We start from the raw sequence: 22,832 nt of genomic DNA on the forward strand, positions 1-22,832 counted from the left end.
AAAACAACGCATGCAAATGGTTACTATGGTGCCTGGCCTGGATGGGTGGTTTCAGTCAGTGTGCTTCCCCTAACAGTGTTTGAAAACATTTGAAATATTTAGGCAAATAAAAAAGAAGTCTTATCTTGCAACACTTGAAGGTGTGAATGGATTTTGTTTACAGGTTCCCAGGAATAGATTATAATTAATATATGGCAACTGCAAGAAGCAGATTAAAAAAATTTTTTTTTCTTTTTTTTGATCATGCCACACAACTTATGGGATCTCAGTTCCCTGACCAGGGATTGAACCTTGGCAGTGGGAGCACCAAGTCCTAATCATTGGAAGCACCAAGTCCTTACCATTGGACTGCCAGGAAACTCCCTAAGAGGCAGATTTTTGTCCCACTTCAAAGAATAACTATTTACAGTTAGTACATTTTTAAAACCTTAGGAGTCACATGTGACTCTTCCCTTTTGTCACTTCTGTTAAATACAGTAGTAGGTTCTATTGGTTCCACTTCCAAAATCCATCAGTTTTTTTGTTCTCTGGTCAGACACTCTTGTCAAATGCACCATGATATGACATGGATTACAGAAGAGTCTCATTACCGAATACCCTACCTCTACCTGAGTCTCGCTACAACCCATTCTCTATATAGTAGTTATAGTGATCTTAAAATGTAAATCAAGTCATATCAGTCATTTATGTAAAACTTTCCATTGCACTAAAAGTTCCTGTTCCTTGTCATGACCTAGAAAGACCTTCATCATCTGAGTTCCATCTACTACTACTTTCCCTCATTTCCCTACCCTCATCTCTGATCCACCCACACTGGCCTACATTCCGTTTCTCATCTGTAAACCTTTTTCTTATCCCAGGGCTTTTGCGTGTACTATTCCCGTTATTTGAATCCTTCTCTCCCATATGATGACATGTCCAAACGTTAAATGCTCAGTGAAGTGTTCCAGATATAGTTTTCCATATGTAGTTTTCCAGCTTCTTCCTACCCCTCGTCCTGTCTTGCTGTTTCATTTTCGTCTTAGCCCTTACCAGTGTTTGGAAGCACCTTGTTTGTTTGTTTACCTCTTTGTTGTCTGCTTCTCCCTTTAGAATATAAACTACAACATCAGGGATTTTGCTTTATTCACTGATTGCTTCTGCTTAAATGTGCCTGGTTCTGACATAGCTGGTTTTTGAATGTTGTTGACTGACAGTAATCCATGAGCTAGATATTTTTGCAGATGGTGAACTTTAGGCATAGAAAGGTTAAATAACTTACCTGATTAATAAGTAGAGCTGGATTTGAAATCCAAGTTTCTCTGAGTATGAAGTTGATGCTGTTCCAGATTGCTCCAGAGTCCTTTCTTAGGAAACCTCAACATACAAACTAGGACTATGGCAGTTTGGCTCACCAGGCAGGGATCTGTCTAACATGTTATAGCTCAGGTGCAAAGTCATTTTTGTGTTTCAACACCTCTTTAAGGTGGCATTTATTACAATTGAAATATATATGAATTTATATTAAAGAAAACAAAGAATATATGTATTTAAGAAAAATGTTACAAAGTCAAAGAGAATACCTAATTTTTTTAAAGCAAAATTTCAGTGCATTTACAAACTGGTAAACACATTCTTATAAATGCAGATAATTATTATATTGTCTATTCTAGTTATATTTACATAACTTTTTGTCATTTGTAAAGTGCTCTCAAGTATGTTGGCTGAACTCATCTATCATCAAAAACATTTCATTCTCTTTCATATTTATACATTAGATATAAAAGGTAGTAAAAACAGAAAAAGCATTTACTAGGTCAGAACTTACCTTACTGGGAGCGGGGAGCATTGATTAGTGTTATTGCGTGTGTATATGATCAGTAAACTCAGTTGTGTCTGACTCTTTGTGACCCCACGAACTGTAATCCACCAGGCTCCTCCGTCCGTGAGATTTCCCAAGCAAGAATACTGGAGTGAGTTGCCATTTCTTTCCCCAGGGGATCTTCCCAATCCAGGGATCAAACCTGCGTCTCCTGCAGCTCCTTGCTTTGGCAGGCAGATTCTTTACCACTCAGCCACCTGGGAAGCCTTGTTATTAGTTTTAGACAGTGTGGTAAACCCTGTGATGTAGACATAATCCATAGGCCCATTTTAAAGATGAGGTCTTGAGGTTAGCAAGGTTAGGTAGCTCATTTGGTCACACAGGCAGGTGTGAACCCCTTCTAGACTGACATACTAGCAGGCATTTGTGATGCTCTGCTATCAGAAATCAGTGTGAATAACATTGTATCATACCTTTAAAGTATAAAATATTGATCAGGATGTTAATTTCATTAGTCAGTTACTGTTCTTCAATTTATTCATTTGTATAAAATACAATAGCACATGTTAGAAGTACTTTGAGAAAAAAGCATCCAAGGATCACTCCCATTTTATTTCTTTCAAAAAAGAATTTTGTTCCATGTGTTTCATAAGCTTCAAATGATTTGAGGGCATTAATATTGGGTACTTTGTTAAAAATATAATCGTTTTTCCAAATGGAAATTTTGCAAAATATCTTTTACAAATGGTTTTAATAATGAACATCAATCTTCAAGCCAGTCGTGCCCCCCAAATTTGAATGTGTATAAAACATTAACCCTTTGAGAAGAGAAATTCAGTCTCTCTTAAATCAGTGTGTCTGTTTTCATCTCTCTAGATGTTATGACTGATTGTATAAAGCATTTGACATGATGTATCTCTATAATTATGGTTTTAAAGTAATAATGGAAATTTTAAAACTCCATTATTACTTAAAAAATTAAATCTGAAGGAGAAGCTAGGACAAATTTTATAAGCTTTTTCACATATTTATTAATTAAGCTAATAAGCCCTCATTATCTGAAAAACATTACTCTAGTTCTTAGGGATATGCAGTCTGAGAAACCATATTTCTTGACCTCAGTGAATTTCTAGTACATTGAGGGTAAATGTTACATGTACAGGAATCACAAAGCAGAATAAAACTAGACAAGTGGGATGGGGTAGAGTAGGAGGGAGGTGCAAGAGGGAGATGATACCTGTCTACATATAGCTGATTTATTTCCTTGTACAGCAGAAACTAATGCAACATTGTAAAGCAATCATACTTCAGTAAAAAACAAAGCTAAGTGCTTTATCTGTTACAAAGTTCGAGAATCTGACACTGGCTAGAGCATGGTAGATCGATGAACATTTATTATATGAATAAAATACCTGAGTGAATACAAATGAATGAATATTCTACTCTTGTCATTGGCTGCATAATATCCTATTGTGTGCCTATATTCTAATTTATTTAACCCCATTATTATTTATGTTGTTTCCCATCATTTTACTCGTGAGGAAGAATAAGATAAATACCTAGGGGTAGAATTTCTGGATATTCTACTTTTGACAGATACTGTAGTCTGTAGAGATTGTTCAATTTATATGCCACAAACAATGCAGGAGATAATTTATCTCCTTGATAATATGGTGTGCTTTGGATTCTTAGAGCTTTGCAAATCTTTTAACTAAAAGTATCCATATAGATTTAATTTGTGTCTCTCTTCTTACAAGTAAGGGAAAAAAAAACCTTTCCATGTGATTGAGTCACTGGTATTTCCTTTTCTGTGAACTGTCACTTTTTATTTACTCTTTTTAAGTTTTTTGTTTGTTTGTTTGTTTGTTTTTTTCCCGAAAAAAAAAATGAGCTCTTTGCCTGAAAGTAGCCAATATTTTTTTTCTCAGTTTTTCATTTGTCATTTGAATTTTTGGGGGCATGTAGACATTACTTTCTTGTAGGCTTTTTAGGTTTTGTTTCATCTTCCAGAATGGCCTTGATAAGCCTAAGAGGTTGTTTTTAATTCCCATTGAGAATGTTCATGGTTTTAGTTTGCCTGGTCTGTTTGTTTTTTGGTGTGGCTGTTAACAATTTTTAGTTATCTGGAATATATTTAGTTGTAAGATAGAGGATGTGAAATCAACTTAATTTTTTCCAGATGAATAGTCAGGTGTGTGTGCCAATACTAGTTCTTACATAACCCATAAAATTATATATTCTTTTTTCATTTAGGTAAAATTGGTATATAACAGTACACTAGTTTCAGGCTTAGAACACAATAATTTGATATTTTTACACACTATGAAGTGATCACCACAATAAGTATAGTTTCCATCCTTCAGCATGTGTTTGGACTGCCTTGACTCTACGCGCACTTCCTAAGCCCCTTCTCCTCTGAGCTGTTCTCTGTATCTGTGAGTTTTGTTTTGATTTGTGTGTTCATTTGCTTTGTTTTTTAGCTTCCACATGTAAGTGAAATCGTGTGGTATTTGTGTTTCTCTCTGATTTATTTCACTTAGCACAGTAACCTCCAGATGCATCCATGCTGTCCCAAATGGCAAGATTTCCTTCTTTTTTTATGGTTGAATGGTTTCCAGTTTGTGTGTGTGTGTGTGTGATATCTTCTTTATCCATGCATCATACATTGACAGACACTTTGGTTGCTCCCATTTCTTGGCTGTTGTAAATAATGCTGTGGTGAACACAGGGGTGTATATACCTTTGGGGGTTAATGTTTTCATTTTCTTTGGATAAATACCTGGAAGTAGAATATGTGGATCATGGCAGTTCTATTTTTAATTTTTGGAGGAACCTCCACACTGTTTTCCCCTTCATCAAATTTATATGCCCACCAATAGTGCACAAGGGTTCCTTTTTCTCCACATCCTCTCCAGTGTTGCTGCTGCTGCTGCTGCTAAGTCGCTTCAGTCGTGTCTGACTCTGTTCGACCCTAAAGACGGCAGCCCACCAGGCTCCTCTGTCACTGGGATTCTCCAGGCAAGAATACCAGAGTGGTTTGCCATTTCCTTCTCCAGTGCATGAAAGTGAAAAGTGAAAAGTGAAAGTGAAGACGCTCAGTGGTGTCCGACTCTTAGCTACCCCATGGACTGCAGCCTACCAGGCTCCTCCGTCCATGGGATTTTCCAGGCAAGAGTACTGGAGTGGGTTGCCATTGTCTTCTCCGCTCCAATACTTGTAATAAAATTTTATTTAATTGAGGGTCAGTTAAGTGTAGATTGAGTACCAAACAGGAAAGATACAATTTGTGTATTTAGTGTTCTTCATATTTAAGAATGCTAGTGTTTCAGTGGTGATTTATCCTGGATATTTTGACCTGATTCAGAAAAGGTACCACTCTGCTCACTTATCTTTCTTGTGCACTAGCCATTCTTATTTTTCTGAGCCTGTACAGGGGTGCTTGACAACAAACCAAATGTTATTAATAAATGCTTACACTTTCTGTTGCGTTTTTCCCCAACCTGTCAATTTATCTATCTAAACATTTTTTTTCCTGTCGTATTTATCACTGTAATACGTGTATTCTCAGAGATTTTCATTTGCCATTTGCCACCAGTAATTTGGTCTAATTTAAAAATATCACAGACTATGCAATATTTAATGAATAATAATTAAAAATAGATTTCAATTACATCTTAAAGTAATTTTGTCATATCTAGAGAATTTTCAGGATTTGTAAGCCTAATTAGTCAGTTAGCCCAGTAATCACAATACCTATAAATAAAGATAATGCATTTTAGAGAACTAGCCATCTCTGGGCAGAACACTGTAAAAGATAAATTGTTAATAGCAACCCATCTTCTCTCTTATTTGATTTTAAAGAACTCCATATGCTTATTCTCTGACAAAATACCCTTAATGAGATAGTATCTTAGTTGCATTCTAGCTTAGGGTGAAATAGGAACATTTATTTTTTAAATACTTTAAACTTTTATATGACCACTAAAGCACAGTTGGAGGTAATGACACATGCTGAAAGAATGATTGGCTGTTGGTAATTCATTAGTTTTTTCTGATTGAAGATAGGAGGTGTAGAAACCATTAACCCCAAAATACATCCTAGTTCACATTTCAATTCACATTTCAATTCACATTCTGATATTTATATCAGAATGTTTTCTACCTTAATAAATGGAAGTTAAATGTGGATCATATTTTTGGTTACATGAGAAAAATATTATTGTAGTTATTAATGTTCTTGTAAAGTGAGATCATGAATTAATTCCTTTCTTTTCCTAGCCACAAATTTCTGCTTTAATTGTTAAACTATATATAGAAAACTAAATTAGCATTGTCACTTTTTCTTTCAACTTAATCTTTTGTAATATTTTGACAGTGCCGAGAATCTATTTCAGGCCACGTCTTAAAGGTATTAACATTTTACAATTGCTTGAAAAAGTTTTATCATTATCTACACAGCTCACTTATTTTAACTCAAATTCTCCTTTCCCCAGTTGCTTAATTGATTTTCTTTTATTGCTTAGAAATTGTGATTTAGCATTTGACTAGAGTTTACCTCTGGGCATGAGAAAGTAGGGTTTATTTTAGCCAGTTAATGTATATTGTGCAATTTGTGCCAAGACAGAAGACTAAAAAAAAACCAGCTAGAGTGGTTCAGTTTGGGGGACAGAAACACCCTTTCAACAAAGTTTGGGACAGTGGTGTCTCCTTGCTGCTGGCCATAGTGGAATAGTGGTAGCAGCTCATGGGATGTATGAGGAGGGGTAGGGATGAGATTTTCTTGACCACACTGATACGGGGGCTTCATATGCTGGGGTGGCACTGGTGGTAAAGAACCTGCCTGCCAGTGCAGGAGACGGAAGAGATGCGGGTTCGATCCCTGGATTGGGAAGATATCCTGAACGAGGGCACAGCAACCCACTCCAGGATTCTTACCTGGAGAATCCCATGAACAGAGGAGCCTGGCGGGCTACAGTCCATAGGGTTGCAAAGAGTCAGACACGACTGAAGCAGTGTAGCATGTACTCACACACCGTTGGATTACATCTTCACTGGTGTCATTAGAAAAATACTTCTTAGTATTCATAGCAGCACACACTCACTTGACGGTCAGTTGTATCTAACATATCTGGTTACTAAAGGGGAGGTAAATCTATCCCCTTTGTTTAAACAATTGTGAAAACTGGGTTGCAATATGTTTTGAGCAATTTTAAGTTTTATGTTGTTTTTGTTCAGCTGCTAAGTTGCGTCTGACTCTTTGTGTCCCCAACTGCAGCACGCCAGGCTTCCCTGTCCTTCACTATCTCCCGGAGTTTGTGCAAACTAGTGCCCATTGAGTCAGTGAGGCCATCCAACCATCTCATCCTCTGTCGCCTCTTTATCCTCCTGCCCTCAATTTTTCCCAGCATCAGAGTCTTTTTCCAGTGAGGTGACTCTTGACATCAGGTGGCAAAAGTGTTAAAGCTTCAGCATCAGTCCTTCCAATGAATATTCAGGGTTGATTTTCTTTAGGATTGACTGGTTTGATCTCCTTGCTGCCCGAGGGGCTCTCAAGAGTCTTTTCCAGCACAGCAGTTCAAAAGCATGTATTAACCATGGACAGAGGGGCCTGGCAGGCTACAGTCCATGGGCTTGCAAAGAGTCAAGACACGACTGAGCAACTAACACTTTAAGTTCTATAATTTTTCTTATTTTCTGTTGCTTAGAAAATAACATATAAGGAATATTGCCTTCTGTTTGACTTTTGAATGTTTAGAGCAAACCCAGCATATGTGTGAAGCAGTCATTATGGGTGAGTCAGTCAAGTAAAAATTAAGTATTTAAAAAATATGTGCAGCAATTTTGAGGCTGTTGGTCCTTCAGATGGGACTAGAGTGCATTTGCTTTGCTGTATGTGATGGACAGAAGCAGAGACATTGTATGCTGTGGAAAAGGGAAATTTATAAGGAATATTAGGAAAATATTCACTTGGGAAATTTGGACAGTGGTACAATTGATCATTTAGGGTTGGCTTAGAGCTGTTATTGTTTCCTTAAAACTTTAGCTCGAGCTCCTGTCTAAATTGGGAACTTTTTGTGTTGGCAGCTAAAATTATATATTTTCAAAGAAGTTTTTAAGTATCTCTGAGCATCACAAAATTTTCACCAACAGGAATAGCACTGCCACTGCCGTTACTTTCCTTCCATTATATGAAGCAAGCCAGATCCTCTCATTCTCACTCACTCTCATTTCTTTTTATTCCTTCCCTCCTATTTCCATTAATTAAAGAAATCTTCTAGTGACTATCATTATAACTTTAAAGAATATCTTTTTATCCCTGTCCCTTGAATAACAGGTCTAAATAATGTCTTTATCTTCACACTGTGAAAAATCAGGAAATTAACACATCTTCAATTTTCACCTTTTCTTTCCCACTTTGTGTTCCAATGATTGCTTTATAGATGACTGGTTTGCATTATTATGACTTGTGATGATTGTATTCTATTCTGAAATACAGTGAAATCTCTTATAGGTTGATAATGTTTAAAAATCAGTTTTTTTCTGAATAGAAAAATTTATGAGCCTTGCTTGTTCTGAAATGTTTTTATTTAGGCATCACTGTTGATTTTTAGTTTAGATGGTTTATAAACACCTAAAAAAATCTGGTTTTATCCATTGGTCTTTTTTTGCCTCTTTATCACTTTTAAAATTGAAGTATATTTGATTTACAATATTGTTTTGGTTTCAGGTGTACAAATAATGATTCAGTATTCTTGTAGACTAGACTCCATTTATATCATCATACAATATGGGCTTATATTCCTTGTGTTTACAGTATAGCCTTGTAGCTTATTTATTTTCTACACAGTCGTTTGTACCTCTTAACTGCAGGTACATATAATCCTCTGCTCTACCCCTGCCTTTCCCCACTTCTCTTTTCCCAGTGGCAGCTACTAATTGGTTTGCTCAGCAGTCTGTCTATAAAAATATTATTCTACTGACTTCTAGCATCCAGTATTGATGATGAAAAGTCTGATGCCAGTCTGAATTTCTGTAGAAACCCTCTTTTCTCTCTGAAAATTCTTGCAGTTTTCTTTCTGCTATTGGCATTTACAGTGATTTCATAGGGGAGCCAAATAAATGACCACACCGAGGAGCCTTAAAACAACAGAAATGTATTGTCTCCCAGTGCTGGGTAAAAGGCAGAAATCAAGGTGTCAGCAGTGCCATACTCTCTCTGAAGACTTTAGGGAAGGATCTGTTCATGCCCTTCTCGTAGCCTGTGGTCCAGCTGGTAGCCCTTGGTGTTCCTGGCTTGGAAATGCATAAATCTAGTCTCCCTCCATCTTCACATGGTGTCTAGCTCTGTTTTCCTTCTCCCCTTCTTATGAGGACACAAGCCCACCCTTATCGGGCGTCAACTTAACTTGATTCCATCTGCAAAGACCCTATTTCCCAGTATGGTCACCTTTCCAAGTACTTGGGATTAGCACTTCAACACATATTTTCTGGCAGACACAATTCAACCGATAATAGCATTATACATGTTGATTAGGATATGAACAATATGCTTATTTAATCCTATTTAACACACACAGCAGACCGTTTCAGTTAAGACTTGCATTTTTTTCAACTCAAAGTAATTAATTGTCTTCTGTATTTTCTTAATCATTTTTTCTCTTCCATTGTCTTGGATGTTTCTTTCTGGAGCTTACACTTATTAGATATTTGACTTCCTGGGTGACCCTCCCTATTTCATTTTTTCTCTGTTTTAGTTTCCCTTGGACTCATTTTTATGCATAGTTATTTTATTTAATGGAGAAGGAAATGGCAACCCACTCCAGTATTCTTGTCTGGAGAATCCCATGGACCAAGGAGCCTGGTGGGCCACAGTCCAGGGGGTCGCAAAACAGTCGGACACGACTGAGCGACTAACACTCACACAGTTTATTTAAAATATGGTCTATTATAATACTTCATCTATATTATGAGTCTTCAAGTCTTTTCACATGAGTGAATTTTCTAGATAACAGATACTCCATTAGCACCACAGTAATTCTAGATGTATTATTTCTTTTTTTACAAAGTATTTCTATCTTTTCATCTTCTGTATATTGTCCCTTTGACTCTTTTATGCTTTGTATTGTGGAAAATTCCTTCACTTTCCCAGTTATCAAAGTGTTATTTAGTTGCTCCGTCGTGTCTGTCTTTTTGCAATGCCATGGACTGTAGCATGCCAGGCTACTGTGTCCATGGAATTCTCCAGGCAAGAATATTGGAGTGGATAGCCATTCCATTCTCTAGGGAATCTTTCCAACCCAAGGATCAAACCTGGGTCTCCTGCACTGCAGGTGGATTCTTTACCACCTGAGCCACCAGGGGGTCCTTATTCCTTTCTTTTACAGCCAATTTTGAAATTTCTTTTGTACAATCTATACAATCATTTTAATTTCCAAGATTGCTTTATTTTTATTTTCTATTTTTTTGAATGTGGTGTGTGCTCACATTTTCTGAGGACAATAACTATAATTATTTGAATGTTTTTTTGTGTGTGTGATTCCCTGAATCATTTCTATTTTCACTGGGGCTAGTTATTCTTTGTTTTAATTAGTTTTTATTGGAGTATTCTTGCATTACAGTGTGGTGTAAGTTTCTACTGTACAGCAGAGTGAATCAGCTGTACGTATATAAATACCCTCTCTTTTTTGAATTTCCTTTCCATTTAGGTAACCAGAGAGCCCTGAGTAGAGTTCCCTGAGCTGTACAGTAGGTTCTCATTAGATAGTCTGTTTTATTCCTAGAAGTGAATATGTATCAATCCCAGTCTCCCGATTCATCTCACTCCCTTTCCCATTTGGTGTCCGTACGTTTGTTCTCTACATCTGTGCCTCTATTTCTGTTTTACAAACAGGATCAGTTACCAGTTTTCTAGATTCCACATGTACACATTAATATGTCATATTTGTTTTTCTCTTTTAAAAAATATTTATTTACGTGTTGGCTGTTGTGGGTTTTTGTTGCTTCTCACCAGTTTCCTCTAGTGCACAGCTCTAGGCGAGCAGGCTCAGTAGCTGTGGCACATGGGCTTAGTTGCTCCGAGTCACGTGGAATCTTCCTGGACCAGGGATCAAACTGGTGTCCCCCATGCTGCAAGGCAGACCCTTAACCAGTGGAGCGTCAGGGAAGTCCCAGGGCTGTCCTCAGTGTTCTTGCTTTTCCCTGTGACTCGTGGTGGTATGTCATAGTTACAGAGATCCATAAATGACCTGCACGGGCTTCCACTGCAGTTTTGAGAGTCTGTTTCTCTACTGGCTTTCTCATGTAAATGACAAGGCTTACACTGAATTCTGGGTGAGGGAAGAATACAGGAGTGGGTAGCCATTCCCTTCTCCAGAGTATCTTCCTCACTCAGGAAATGAACCTGGGTATCCTGCATTTTATAAGCAGATTCTTGACCATCTGAGCCACCAGGGAAGCCCCCCCCCCACCAAAATGATACACAGGCTTTCTTGGAGTGTACGTGTGTATGTGTGTGTGTGAGAGAGAGAGAGAAAACAAGTTGGAAGTACTAACAAGTGTTAAAATCAGGTTTTTCCTCATGGGTTGAAATCTTTAATATATTTTCTCTTTTTACTGGGGTAACCCCCCCTCTCCCCTGCATTCTTCTTCTTATTTGATCAGGATCTTTGGAGTTACTTCCAGCCCTATTCAGCTTCTCTGTCAATCCCTAACGCCTTCATTTGGCATCTTCTCCAGGCAGGTATTCTTGTTTCTTGAGAGAACATTTCTGCATTTCTCTAACTTTATCCTCTGGGTAAAAGCCTCTGCTGCTTGTCACTCTGTTTATACTTGTCAGAGAGAGGAGGGCCTAAACTTCCCAGCTATTCAGATGTTCTTTCTGGAGCTGCCAGCTGACTATGCCACCTCCCATCTCCACTCTATGTATTGTTTGTCTGAGAACCTAGGAAGGCCTGTTCTAACTCTAATCTCTTGCAGAGCAATTTCTTCTCTTCTTTCTCTGATGGATGAATCTCATCTTCATTCTGCTTGCAAAAATATCTCAACATTTCTGTATTTTTATTGGCAAGCAGTCTTGTTTTTCAGTATTTTGATATGAAATGAAAGTGAAAGTGTTAGTTCCTCAGCCGTGTCTGACTCTTTGCGACCCCATGGACTGTAGCCCACCAGACTCCTCTGTCCATGGAATTCTCCATGCAAGAATACTGGAGTGGGTAGCCATTCCCTTCTCCAGAGGATCTTCCCAACCCAGGGATTGAACCTGGGTCTCCTCCATTGCAGGGAGATTCTTTACCATCTGAGCCACCAGGGAAAACTATGTCTATTAAAATATAAATTTCAGTGGATCTTGGAAAGAAGAACATGTACTGTGTACTATTTTCCAATGCATATTTTCTCATACTTTTCAATTTTTAAATTTCTTGTCTAAGATGTTTTACCGTATGCAGTTTTGTGCATTTTACATGGGTGTGCATACACATATACAGAAGAATTATATTTATAAAATGGACTGTCAGGATTTTGTCATGTATTTTCTGCCTGCTTTTTAATTGTCTTCTGCATCTAGGAAGGTACAAATATATATGATTGTTATACAGTGTTTTCCCATATTGATGATGTATAAAGTATATTTTAAACATTAATCATCAAGAAATCAAATAAGTTCTTGAATATTTAATGAGTCTATTTTAGTCATTGGTCTTAAGAACTGAGACACTTTCAAGTTAAACACTTTTGTAGTTGTGTAAAATAATTTAATGGCAGAACTTGAAGGTTTGATAGTTTTCTTTTTTCCCCCATTTCATTGAGATATAATTGGCATATAATATTGTCAGTGATATATGTATATATTGTGAAATGATTACTACAATAAATGTAGTTAACAATCTCACAGTCATAATTTTTTTTCTTAAAATGGGAACATTTAAGATCTACTGTCTTAGGAACTTTCAAATATATGCTCTAGTATGGCTAACTATAATCAGCATGCTTTACATTACATATCAGAATTTGTCTCATTTTTTTCTTTTGTATTTGTTCTATCTTAATTGTTTTGATACCAGTCGAGTAACTTTAGTCAAATTAAGAGGAAAGTGTTTAAATCTTTCTTTTTCAGCAAAGAATCGTGGAATTGCCATTCCAGTGGATTTGGACAGCCAAGTGAATACTCTTTTCTTGAAGAGTCATTCAAATATGGTGCAGAGAGCGGCCATGGGCTGGAGACTATCAGCTCGCTCTGGACCACGCTTTAAGGAAGCTCTTGGAGGGCCTTCTTGGGATTACAGAAATATTATTGAAAAGTTACAGGTACAATAAGAGCATGAAATGACATGAATATTTTCTAAATTATAATTTTAATATATGTGGCCACATAAATAAACTATGGTTAAAACTATTAAATTCTAGTTGGGTACAAGGCTTTGCTTTCCAATGTCCAACCAACATTATCCTTTTTAAAACATTGCTTCCAGATAGAAGTTGTTGGGAGTCTTTTTCTTTTTTTCTTTTTGAGTAGGTATTATTTAATGTGTTCTGACAGTGAGGTTGGAGAAGGCAATGGCACCCCACTCCAGTACTCTTGCCTGGAAAATCCCATGGACGGAGGAGCCTGGTAGGCTATAGTCCATGGGGTCGCTAGAGTCGGACACGACTGAGCGACTTCCCTTTCACTTTTCACTTTCATGCATTGGAGAAGGAAATGGCAACCCACTCCGGTGTTCTTGCTTGGAGAATCCCAGGGACAGGGGAACCTGGTGGGCTGCCGTCTCTGGGGTCGCACAGAGTCGGACACGACTGAAGCGACTTAGCAGCAGCAAACAGTGAGGTAATGGGTCTTAATATCAAAATAATAACTGTAATACATTTGGTGGAATAATTTACTGTAAAGACCCATGTAATAAGTATTTCACAACCTTGCTTCAGTTCATGTCTCAATATCCTTTTATGCTTCTTTGATGAGAATGGTGTGAGCACCTTTACTCCCAAATTATTTGCATAGTATCCCACTCCTGTGTTTGGCTGGACATTCTGGGACACTGAGTAAAGAGAGGCATTGTATTAATCTACCCAGACTGCCATCATGAAATACCACAGCCTGGGTGGTTTAACCGACAGAAATTTCTTTCTCACAGCTCTGGAGCTAGAAATTCAAGATCAAGGCGCTGGCAGCTTTGTTTTCTTGGGAGGTCTCTCTCCTTGGCTTGCAGGTGGCATGCGTGCCACCGTACCCTCACGTGGTCTTCCCTCTGTGCACACACTTCTCTGTCCTAATTGCTTCTTGTAAGGCCACCAGTCATTTCGAAGTAGAGCCCCTCAATATGAATTCATTTTACTTGAATTACCTCTTTAAAGGCCCTGACTCCAAATATAGTCACATTCTGAAGCATCGCTGTGTATGTGCTGTGTGCTCAGCCACTCAGTCGTGTCCGTCTTTGCGGCCCTGTGGGCTGCAGCCCTGCCAGGCTCCTCTGCCCATGGAATTTCCCAGGCAAGAATACTGGAGTGGGTTGCCATTCCCTTCTCCAGGGGATCTTCCTGGCGCAGGGATTGAACCCACATCTCTTGCATCTCCTGCATTGTCAGGTAGATTTTTTTTTTTTTTTTTTTTACCACTAACACCATCTGGGAAGCATCAAAGCACCAGGATTAGGGCTTTATCATATGAATTTTGAGAGGGACATAATTCGGCCCATAGGAGATACCTTCCCACTCACATAACCAGTGAAAGATGTCATGGCACAAACTGGAGTATGGCTTGAGGAAAGTTTTTGGCATGGAGAATGGTCACAACATGAACTGGAATAAATATTATAAGAGGTAATGAGTAGATTACTTGGTGAAGATTCAGAATTTTAATAGATGAATGTAGTCGCCCCCATTTGACACAACCTAGAGAAAGCCCGTGCACAGCAATGAAGACCCAGCAAAGCCAAAAATAACTAACTAAATAAATAAAATTATAAAAAAAATGAAGGCAAGGTCAACAGACCTGTTGCTTCTTAGATGGAGATAGAGAGGGAGCATGAGGGACATTGAAGAGGCATGATGATTGGAGACTAGGTAACATTATAGACCCTGGACTGTCAGAAGGAAGGAGAGAATACAGTAATAGGACGTTGGCTGTGCTCATTGAACACACAGTGAATTAGATTTATTGGCTACTGAATGTACTGGAAAGTAGGTCTATATTTGGAGGTAAGAGTTGGTTGGTGTTGCTAAAAGAAAGAGTATGCTGCTGCTGCTGCTGCTAAGTCGCTTCAGTTGTGTCCAACTCTGTGCAACCCCATAGACGGCAGCCCACTAGGCTCCTCTGTCCCTGGGATTCTCCAGGCAAGAATACTAGAGTGGGTTGCCATTTCCTTCTCCAGTGCATGAAAGTGAAAAGTGAAAGTGAAGTCGCTCAGTCGTGTCCGACTCTAGCAATCCCATGGACTGCAGCCTACCAGGCTCCTCCGTCCATGGGATTTTCCAGGCAAGAGTACTGGAGAGGGGTGCCATTGCCTTCTCCGAAAAGAAAGAGTATAGTGATAGGAAAAACAAAGAACATTTTTTTAGGCTGCCAGAAGTTGCAGAATGGCTAAATAAAATGAGGGGAAAAAGGCACAGTCAGAAAGGAGGCAAGCAGGTTTATGAGAGACAGGGGAGCAGACATTTCAGAGGAGAGATTGTCATGTCAACCAGCATAGAGAGGGCATGCTTTCAACTTATTTCAGCATAGTCAGTTCCATTCACTGGATAAATATATATTTGATGAACACTGTACCAGCCACTGTGTTAAGTACTGGAGATAGAACCATGAGGTCTGTGTCCTCATGGAAAATGCATTGTAACCCATTAAGTAAATGATATAATGTTAGATAATTAAAACTGCTGTGAATAAATCATGATAACAGTATGATGGAGAGTCACTGGGAGAGTGATCCTGTAGTGAGGGAGTGCTTCTCCATTGAGGAGACATTGACACCCAAATGAGGAAGAAGAGTCTGGAGCTTTATGGGAAAGGAAGAGTAAATGCAGTGATGCTTTGGCAGGAATGAGGTTAGGGATTTGAGAAACCAAGAGAATCCCATTGGAGCAGATGGGAGCAAAGGAAGACAGTATTATGAAATAAGTAGCCAAATCACGTAGAGACTGCCATGCATGATAAAGTGTTTGGCTTTATTCTAAATGTGATGGAAAATCATTGGGGATTTTAGCAGAAAATAGGCATGACTTGGTTTACCTTTAAAAAAAACACTGTGGATTTTGAGTGGTGAATTGACTATCGGGTCCAGACAGAAGCAATGAGTCTAGTTCATTAGTCATTGCATTAATTCAGGTAAAAGGTAATGGTGGCTTGGCTTAAAGGGGTAGTGATAGCAATGAAGATAATAAATTTTGGATACAGTTGGTCCTAGAGCCATTGGGGCTTGGTGGATGGATGGGAGAGTTGTGGGATGTTGGAAAGAGAAATCAAGGATGCCTTGGTATAATATGATTAGATCATTTGCTAAGGTAAGGAAGGATGGGAGAGTTGGAATCAAGAGATTCTGTATGGAGAATCTTAAGTGTGAGATGCCTATGTAAGTATCTATATGGATGTGTCAAACAGACTGATGGATGTATGGGTCTGGGGTGGTTTGGAAAGATATCAATGCAGGAAATATAAATGTGGGAATTTTCAGCACATATATGATGTCAAAACCATGCAATTTCATGAGGTTCCTCACAAGAAACTGTAGATGTAGAAGAGAAAGGACCAGGAATTTGGTAAAGGAGTAGTCAGGACACAGATGGAAAACAAGGAAAAATGTGATGTTACAGAACCAAGAGTAGAAGGTGTTTGACGAATCAGGAACAGTGTGTAAAATGCTTAGGTAAGATGAGGACAGAAAAGTAACCACTGAATTTAGCAACATGGTGGTGATTGCAGCTAACTGGTATTCAATGATTACTAACATTAAGGAATGGCCAGTACATGTTACAGGCTGTTTTTTCTTTTTTAGTTTTTTAAGCCATTTTTAAAATGAAGCATAGTTAATTTGGGGGGTAGTGAGAGCTTCTCTGGTGGCTCAGACGGTAAAGAATCTGCCTGCAATGCAGGAGAACTGGTTTCCATCCCTGGGTCCAGAAGATCCCCTGGAGAAGGGAATGGCAACCCACCCCGGTATTCTTGCCTGGAGAGTTCCATGGACAGAGGGGTCTGTTGGGCTACAGTCCGTGGGGTCCCAAAGTGCTAACTGGACATGACTAAGCAACTATTTCACATAGTTAATTTGCAGTGTTGTATTAACTTCAGGTGTATATCAGTGATCATTTTTCAGATTATTTCCATTATAGGGTTATTACAAAACATTGTAGAGGCTACTGTATGTATTTACTTTTAATCCTCACAGCAAGCCTGTGTAATTGCTAGTATCATTATCCTGGGTGTTCACATTGGGAAAACAATGAATTAAAGAGATTACGTAGTTGACCCATGATCGAAATAGGAGATAAAGACTCACATCATAGATGCCTGGACACAGTTTGTTTAGAGAATGAAATGAAGTCGAGAGGTAATCTGAAAGAGAGGTATGTTTTAATGATGTTTTCTTAACTACGGTAACTGTGGTCACATTTGATAACCATATTCTCTTCCTGCCTTTGTATAATATCTAGTTTCCGTTTATGTGATTTTTTTTTCCCTCCCTGGTAGTCTCTCTCAACTATTATGAAGAATTTCTCAGAAAACTTATTTAGTAATTCAAGGAGAAATGATCACTTTTGCTAAAAGGGAAGGAAAGAGTTAAACAAAAGTTAACTCCTGAAATCTAGTCATAAGAAATCAAGAGACTACCAGGAAGAAAATAACTTAAAAGTATATGCTGAGAGTAACAATAAGCAATTGGCAGTTAGTTTTCTGCTTAACAGAATAAAGCTACAGTTATGGGCAAATAAAGTATTGCTTTATGTGAGTGTTTGCTTTTTTTTGGTTTGTTTTCTTAGTTAATTTTAAAACAAAAAGGGGAGGCTTTCATTATTAAATAATGTTCAATAAATTATCATTGCTTATACTTAATTTAAGAAACATGTCAGTTGACTGCTTTCAGCTATAATTAACAGCAAAAAGTGGCTTAAATAATAAAAAATATATTTTTTCACACGCAAGAAGTCTGAAACTAGGGCTCTTCCTGAGGTGTTTAATTCAGTAGCTTCATTGGTCAGGTTCTCAACCACCATTAGTCTGTTGACTTTCAGCTTAAGGCTGGTTTTCAAAGGTCCTTTGAGGTCTGCCTTGTATTTTGAATTTTCACACTCTGAGGCTATCTTAGAAGCCATAGATAGTTTCTAAAGAATCTGCCCTGCCCACTCCCTAACTCCATACACACCCTCACACTCAGCAGACTTCACTTGATGTCTTATTGGTCAAGATTGTGTCACAGAATCACTCCTAACCAGTTGTTGGCAGGGGAAATGAAATGACCAGGACTGGCTTAAACCAATCAACCTTGACCCTAGGGGAGGCGGGCAGGGGCTCCTCTCCCTGACAGTGTTATTGCCTGACTGAGAAAAAACATGGAGATTCTGTTAGCAAGGAAAAGGATAAGGAAAGGCTACTGGTAGATGATCAATAGTGTCTGTCAAAAAGTATAATTTGAAATACTACTAAATGTCATCGAACCCTTGTGTAGTACTAATACTGCTTCAGGTAATATATCAGGAATTTCCCCCACTGGAAAAAAATGGTCAGTTTCAGGTGACCAGTGACACATATGAAGTCTTTTTTAGCTGTTCCCTGAGCATACTCTAACTCCAATTTGATGAATACCTGTACTGTCTGTGGGCTTCCCTGGTTGCTCAGTTGGTAAAGAATCCGCCTGCAATGCAGGAGACCCAGGTTCAATTCCTGGGTCTGGAAGATCCGCTGGAGAAGGGAATGGCTACCTATTCCAGTATTCTGGCCTGGAAAATTCAATGGACTGTTTAGTCCATGGGGTCGAAAAGAGTTGGACATGACAGAGACTTTCACTTTCACTTTTGCACTATCTGTATTACAGTCCCAGACACTGCAGTACTTGTAGCAGTGGCTTTACTGACTTTGTATCTTTCCTGTATATTCTTAGAAAGCTATAGCTACCCACTCCTCCTTTATCATATAAATGAAAAAGGAGATCCAGGAAGTGTTCAGACAGAAAGCCAGGCTCTGCTTAAAGCACATGCATCCAGTGCTTTGGCAAGTAGGGTACCTCTTCTCTGAAAGTCCCACATCTCATTTCTAGTTAGTATTCATAAGCTTGTCGTATTTTTAAAGGATGAAATCTGAGTCAGGTCTTCACATGTCTTCTCTTGTGCTTTATTCCTTAGGATGTAGTGGCCTCCTTGGAGCAACAATTCAGCCCGATGATGCAGGCTGAATTCTCAGTGTTGGTTGATGTGTTGTACAGCCCAGAACTGCTGTTTCCCGAGGGAAGTGATGCGAGAATAAGATGTGGCGCTTTCATGTCGAAGTAAGTGGGTACAGCCGAGATGCTGCAGGTGCTGCCGCGCTGAGCCTGCCTCTGACGTGCCTGCTTTCTGACGCTGCTGGTGCCTCACGACAGTCCACAGAGCATGCGAAGCGTCTAAAATCCCTGCAAGTGTACTTCCGAAATCATTAGTGTGATTCAATGGAAATTTGGTTTTTGGTGATTTTCAGGTTATCATACTTATTAACATTTACTGAAAATGAAGTGTATCATTGGGCACAAAAATATCACATAAAAGAATATCTTGATTCTGAGTCCTTTCTATAGCTCTATGGTGTGAACTTTTAAAAGATTTCAGTTTAAGGTCACTGATTTTCCTTAAGAGAAAGAGGAGGGAAAGGGAACTAGCATTTATTGAGGTCTTACTATGTGGGCTATTGTCCTGTGTACGCTTACCCATTGTTATCTGTACAAATGCTCTGAGAGATTGGGCCTCATTTTATTTACTTATTTTTTTTTGTATGTTACTATTTATTTAATGAAAGAAATGAGGATATATAACACATATTCATATATTTATCTGCTATCATTAAAAAACAATGATGGAAACCTAAACAATAAAGGCCACTGTGATAATTACTTCATATGAGGATGGAAGGTAGATGTGATTAGGATGAAAGTTAAACTTATCTGAATATATTTTGTATAAGAGCTGAGATCTTTCAATATATTTTCATTACAGACTTGATTTTACATAACTTTAAAATAAAATGAAAATAAAATGCATACAGTTAGTAGTATAACAACAAAGAGAATAAATATGTCAAATGACTTTAAACACAGTAATTTGAATTCAAAGTCTTCAGATCAGATCAGTCGTTCAGTCGTGTCCGACTCTTTGCGACCCCATGAATCGCAGCACACCAGGCCTCCCCGTCCATCGCCAACTCCCGGAGTTCACTCAGACTCACGTCCATCGAGTCAGTGATGCCATCCAGCCATCTCATCCTCTGTCGTCCCCTTCTCCTCTTGCCCCCAATCCCTCCCAGCATCAGAGTGGCCCAGGTGTGCTTTGGTAACCAGCTGTTAAGTCTCGACCTGGCACTCAGCCATGCTGCTTTGATGATGCTCATCTAAAGCTCTTTCATTTATGTATTTCTCTTAGCATTTTTGTGGTATTGTCAGGTCTATTGCAGTGGGTATGTTATCCTAGAATATTTTCATTTTAATGGTAAAGGAGAAATTCTCAAGGAAATATAAGCAGTTGTGAGACAAAGTTTTAGGTAGCTCCAGAAAGATGCATCTTAATGTTGAGGACCCTTCACTGAATGATTTGTGCAAGTAACTGCATGTTGACTCAAGATGGCCAGGCAGAGGTACATGGTCTCCTTGGGGAGAGAACCTGGATGAAGGATCAGAAGAAGCTGCAACCCCCTTGACCATTATTTGTCACAGCCTCTTCTGTATGGTTGAGAATATGGCTAAAATGATCTCAAAGCCTCCTCTATTGACTGTGACATAGTGAGGCAGAAATTGATGAGGGGACACAGGAAGTGTGTTTCTTTCTTTTACCAGTTAAAGTTGGGATTTGAGGAGAGAAAACGAGGTATGGGGTGAGAAGAACTGACTACAGGGGTCATGTTGAAGAGCAGGTGGAGTTTCTCCATTATGGCCAGAATCAGGAATTCTTTACTCTTGATCACTGTATCTTAAGAAGCTTGGGAAGAATGGACTTGTGTGGGCACTAACCAGCCTTCTAATAAGCATTTTTAAATGAAGGGTCTAGAGTGTCTGCAAACTGCTGACTGTGGAAGCCACTGGAAAAAAAAAAAAGTAGAGGTGTTGTCTAGTATAAAAATAGGGTCTTTGTCAAATATACTTTATCTCCCATGAATATGCTGCTGCTTCTGCTAAGTTGCTTTAGTCATATCCGACTCTGTGCGACCCCGTAGATGGCAGCCCACCAGGCTCCCTATCAACGTATATATAACATAGGTTAAAAAGTAGGCAATAAATGTGAGAATTTTAACTCTAGGATATTCATATGATGCTATAGCTATATCCCAGAGGCTTGATAGTCTAGACAAGTGATTGGCAAATTCTGGCCCACAAGCCATTGATAATTTTTGCAACTAAAGTTTTATTGAAACACAGCCATGTACATTCATTTACGTATTGTCATCAGTGGCTACTTTCATACTATTACAGCAGAACTGACTAGTGGCCTAGTCTGCATGGCCTCCAGAGCCTAAGCTATTTACTCTTTTGCCCTAGAGAAAAAGAGTTTGCTGATTCAGTGTCAAGAATTAGTGTCAATATGATAACTCTACATGGCTATTAATATGAACGTTTAAATTCATTACAACACAGATAAAATATTTAGTCCCTCAGTCAACATTTGCCACATGTTAAATACTCAGTAGCCCTAGGTAGCTACTGGCCAACAACTAAGACAGCACAGTTATAGAACATTTCAACGATCTCAAATAAAATTCTGGTCTAGAACTTAAGGATATAGGTGTGTGAGAAGGTGATGTAAAGTGACTCAAAATGTCAAGAAAATATTGACCTGTGCTGAAGATGAAGCAAGTCTGTTGCAATATTAGGTAAATTCAAAGGAGAGAGGGGCTTCCCTGGTGGCTCAGAGGTTAAAGTGTCTGCCTGCAATGCGGGAGACCTGGGTTCGATCCCTGGATCGGGAAGATCCCCTGGAGAAGGAGATGGCAACCCGCTCCAGTATTCTTGCCTGGAGAATCCCATGGACGTAGGAGCCTGGTCGGCTATAGTCCATGGGGTCGCAAAGAGTCGGACATGACTGAGCCACTTCACTTCACTTCACTTCAAAGGAGAGAAGCAGAATGCCATGATACTGAGAATGTATCACAGGTCCTACATTCGGATGGAGGAAGAGAAAGTCACATGTAGTTTAGTGGTTAGAGAAAGGATTTTTATGCAGTTGTATGCGAGTGATTGTAGCATGGCTTGAGGCTCGGGGATATCTGTTTACTTCTTGCATAATTCTGGGAAGAGCCAAGAGTTTTATTTGTAAGGATATCTATTATAATAAAATTAGAATCCAACATCGTTAATTGCTGTAGGTCTTAAGTGGGGCTTCTGACTTCCTCAGATGAATTGAATTATTGGAACTTGTTGAGTCAGATGGGTCTGCTGGAGAATGTCAGGGCTAACCCCCAGGAAAGGACCAGATTTCACATTAGTCACATGCAGTGAGGGAGAAAAAAATAGGTCATTGTGAGTATTGGCTTTTATGGTGGGTGCATGTAGTTCATTAATATCCACACTTAATCCTCCCTTATGAAGGAGAAGCTTAATGTTTCCCAAATTATGGGATGTGACTTATGAAGAGGAAACCATTGATTTGTAAAAAAATTTGGGAAAGAATATAAAATATCAGCATGCATCTCATATAATAAAGGTAACTTTTTGCAATCATTGTATAAATACACTCACATTCATGTATTTGTATGGTGAATTGTTTTGTGAAACTTACTCTTTACTTAGATACAGAAAAAATTTGAAAGCCAAATGATCTAATTCAACCAAACATTATTTGATAGATGAATGCTTTGTATAAATACCAAGCAAGT

At 38.7% G+C, this 22,832-nt stretch overlaps 1 protein-coding gene across 3 annotated transcripts in view; it reads left to right on the forward strand.

Moving 5' to 3' along the window:
• Positions 1–22,832, forward strand: part of ITPR2 (inositol 1,4,5-trisphosphate receptor type 2) — a 591,729-nt gene that overhangs the window by 300,592 nt on the left and 268,305 nt on the right. For all 3 annotated transcript variants that reach the window (XM_024991354.2, NM_174369.2, XM_059886107.1), the window contains 2 exon segments: positions 12,915–13,105; positions 19,124–19,266. In XM_024991354.2, the coding sequence (XP_024847122.1) occupies positions 12,915–13,105; positions 19,124–19,266 (334 nt within the window).

Source organism: Bos taurus, chromosome 5 (assembly GCF_002263795.3).
Source record: "Bos taurus isolate L1 Dominette 01449 registration number 42190680 breed Hereford chromosome 5, ARS-UCD2.0, whole genome shotgun sequence".
Taxonomy (NCBI): Eukaryota; Metazoa; Chordata; class Mammalia; order Artiodactyla; family Bovidae; genus Bos; species Bos taurus.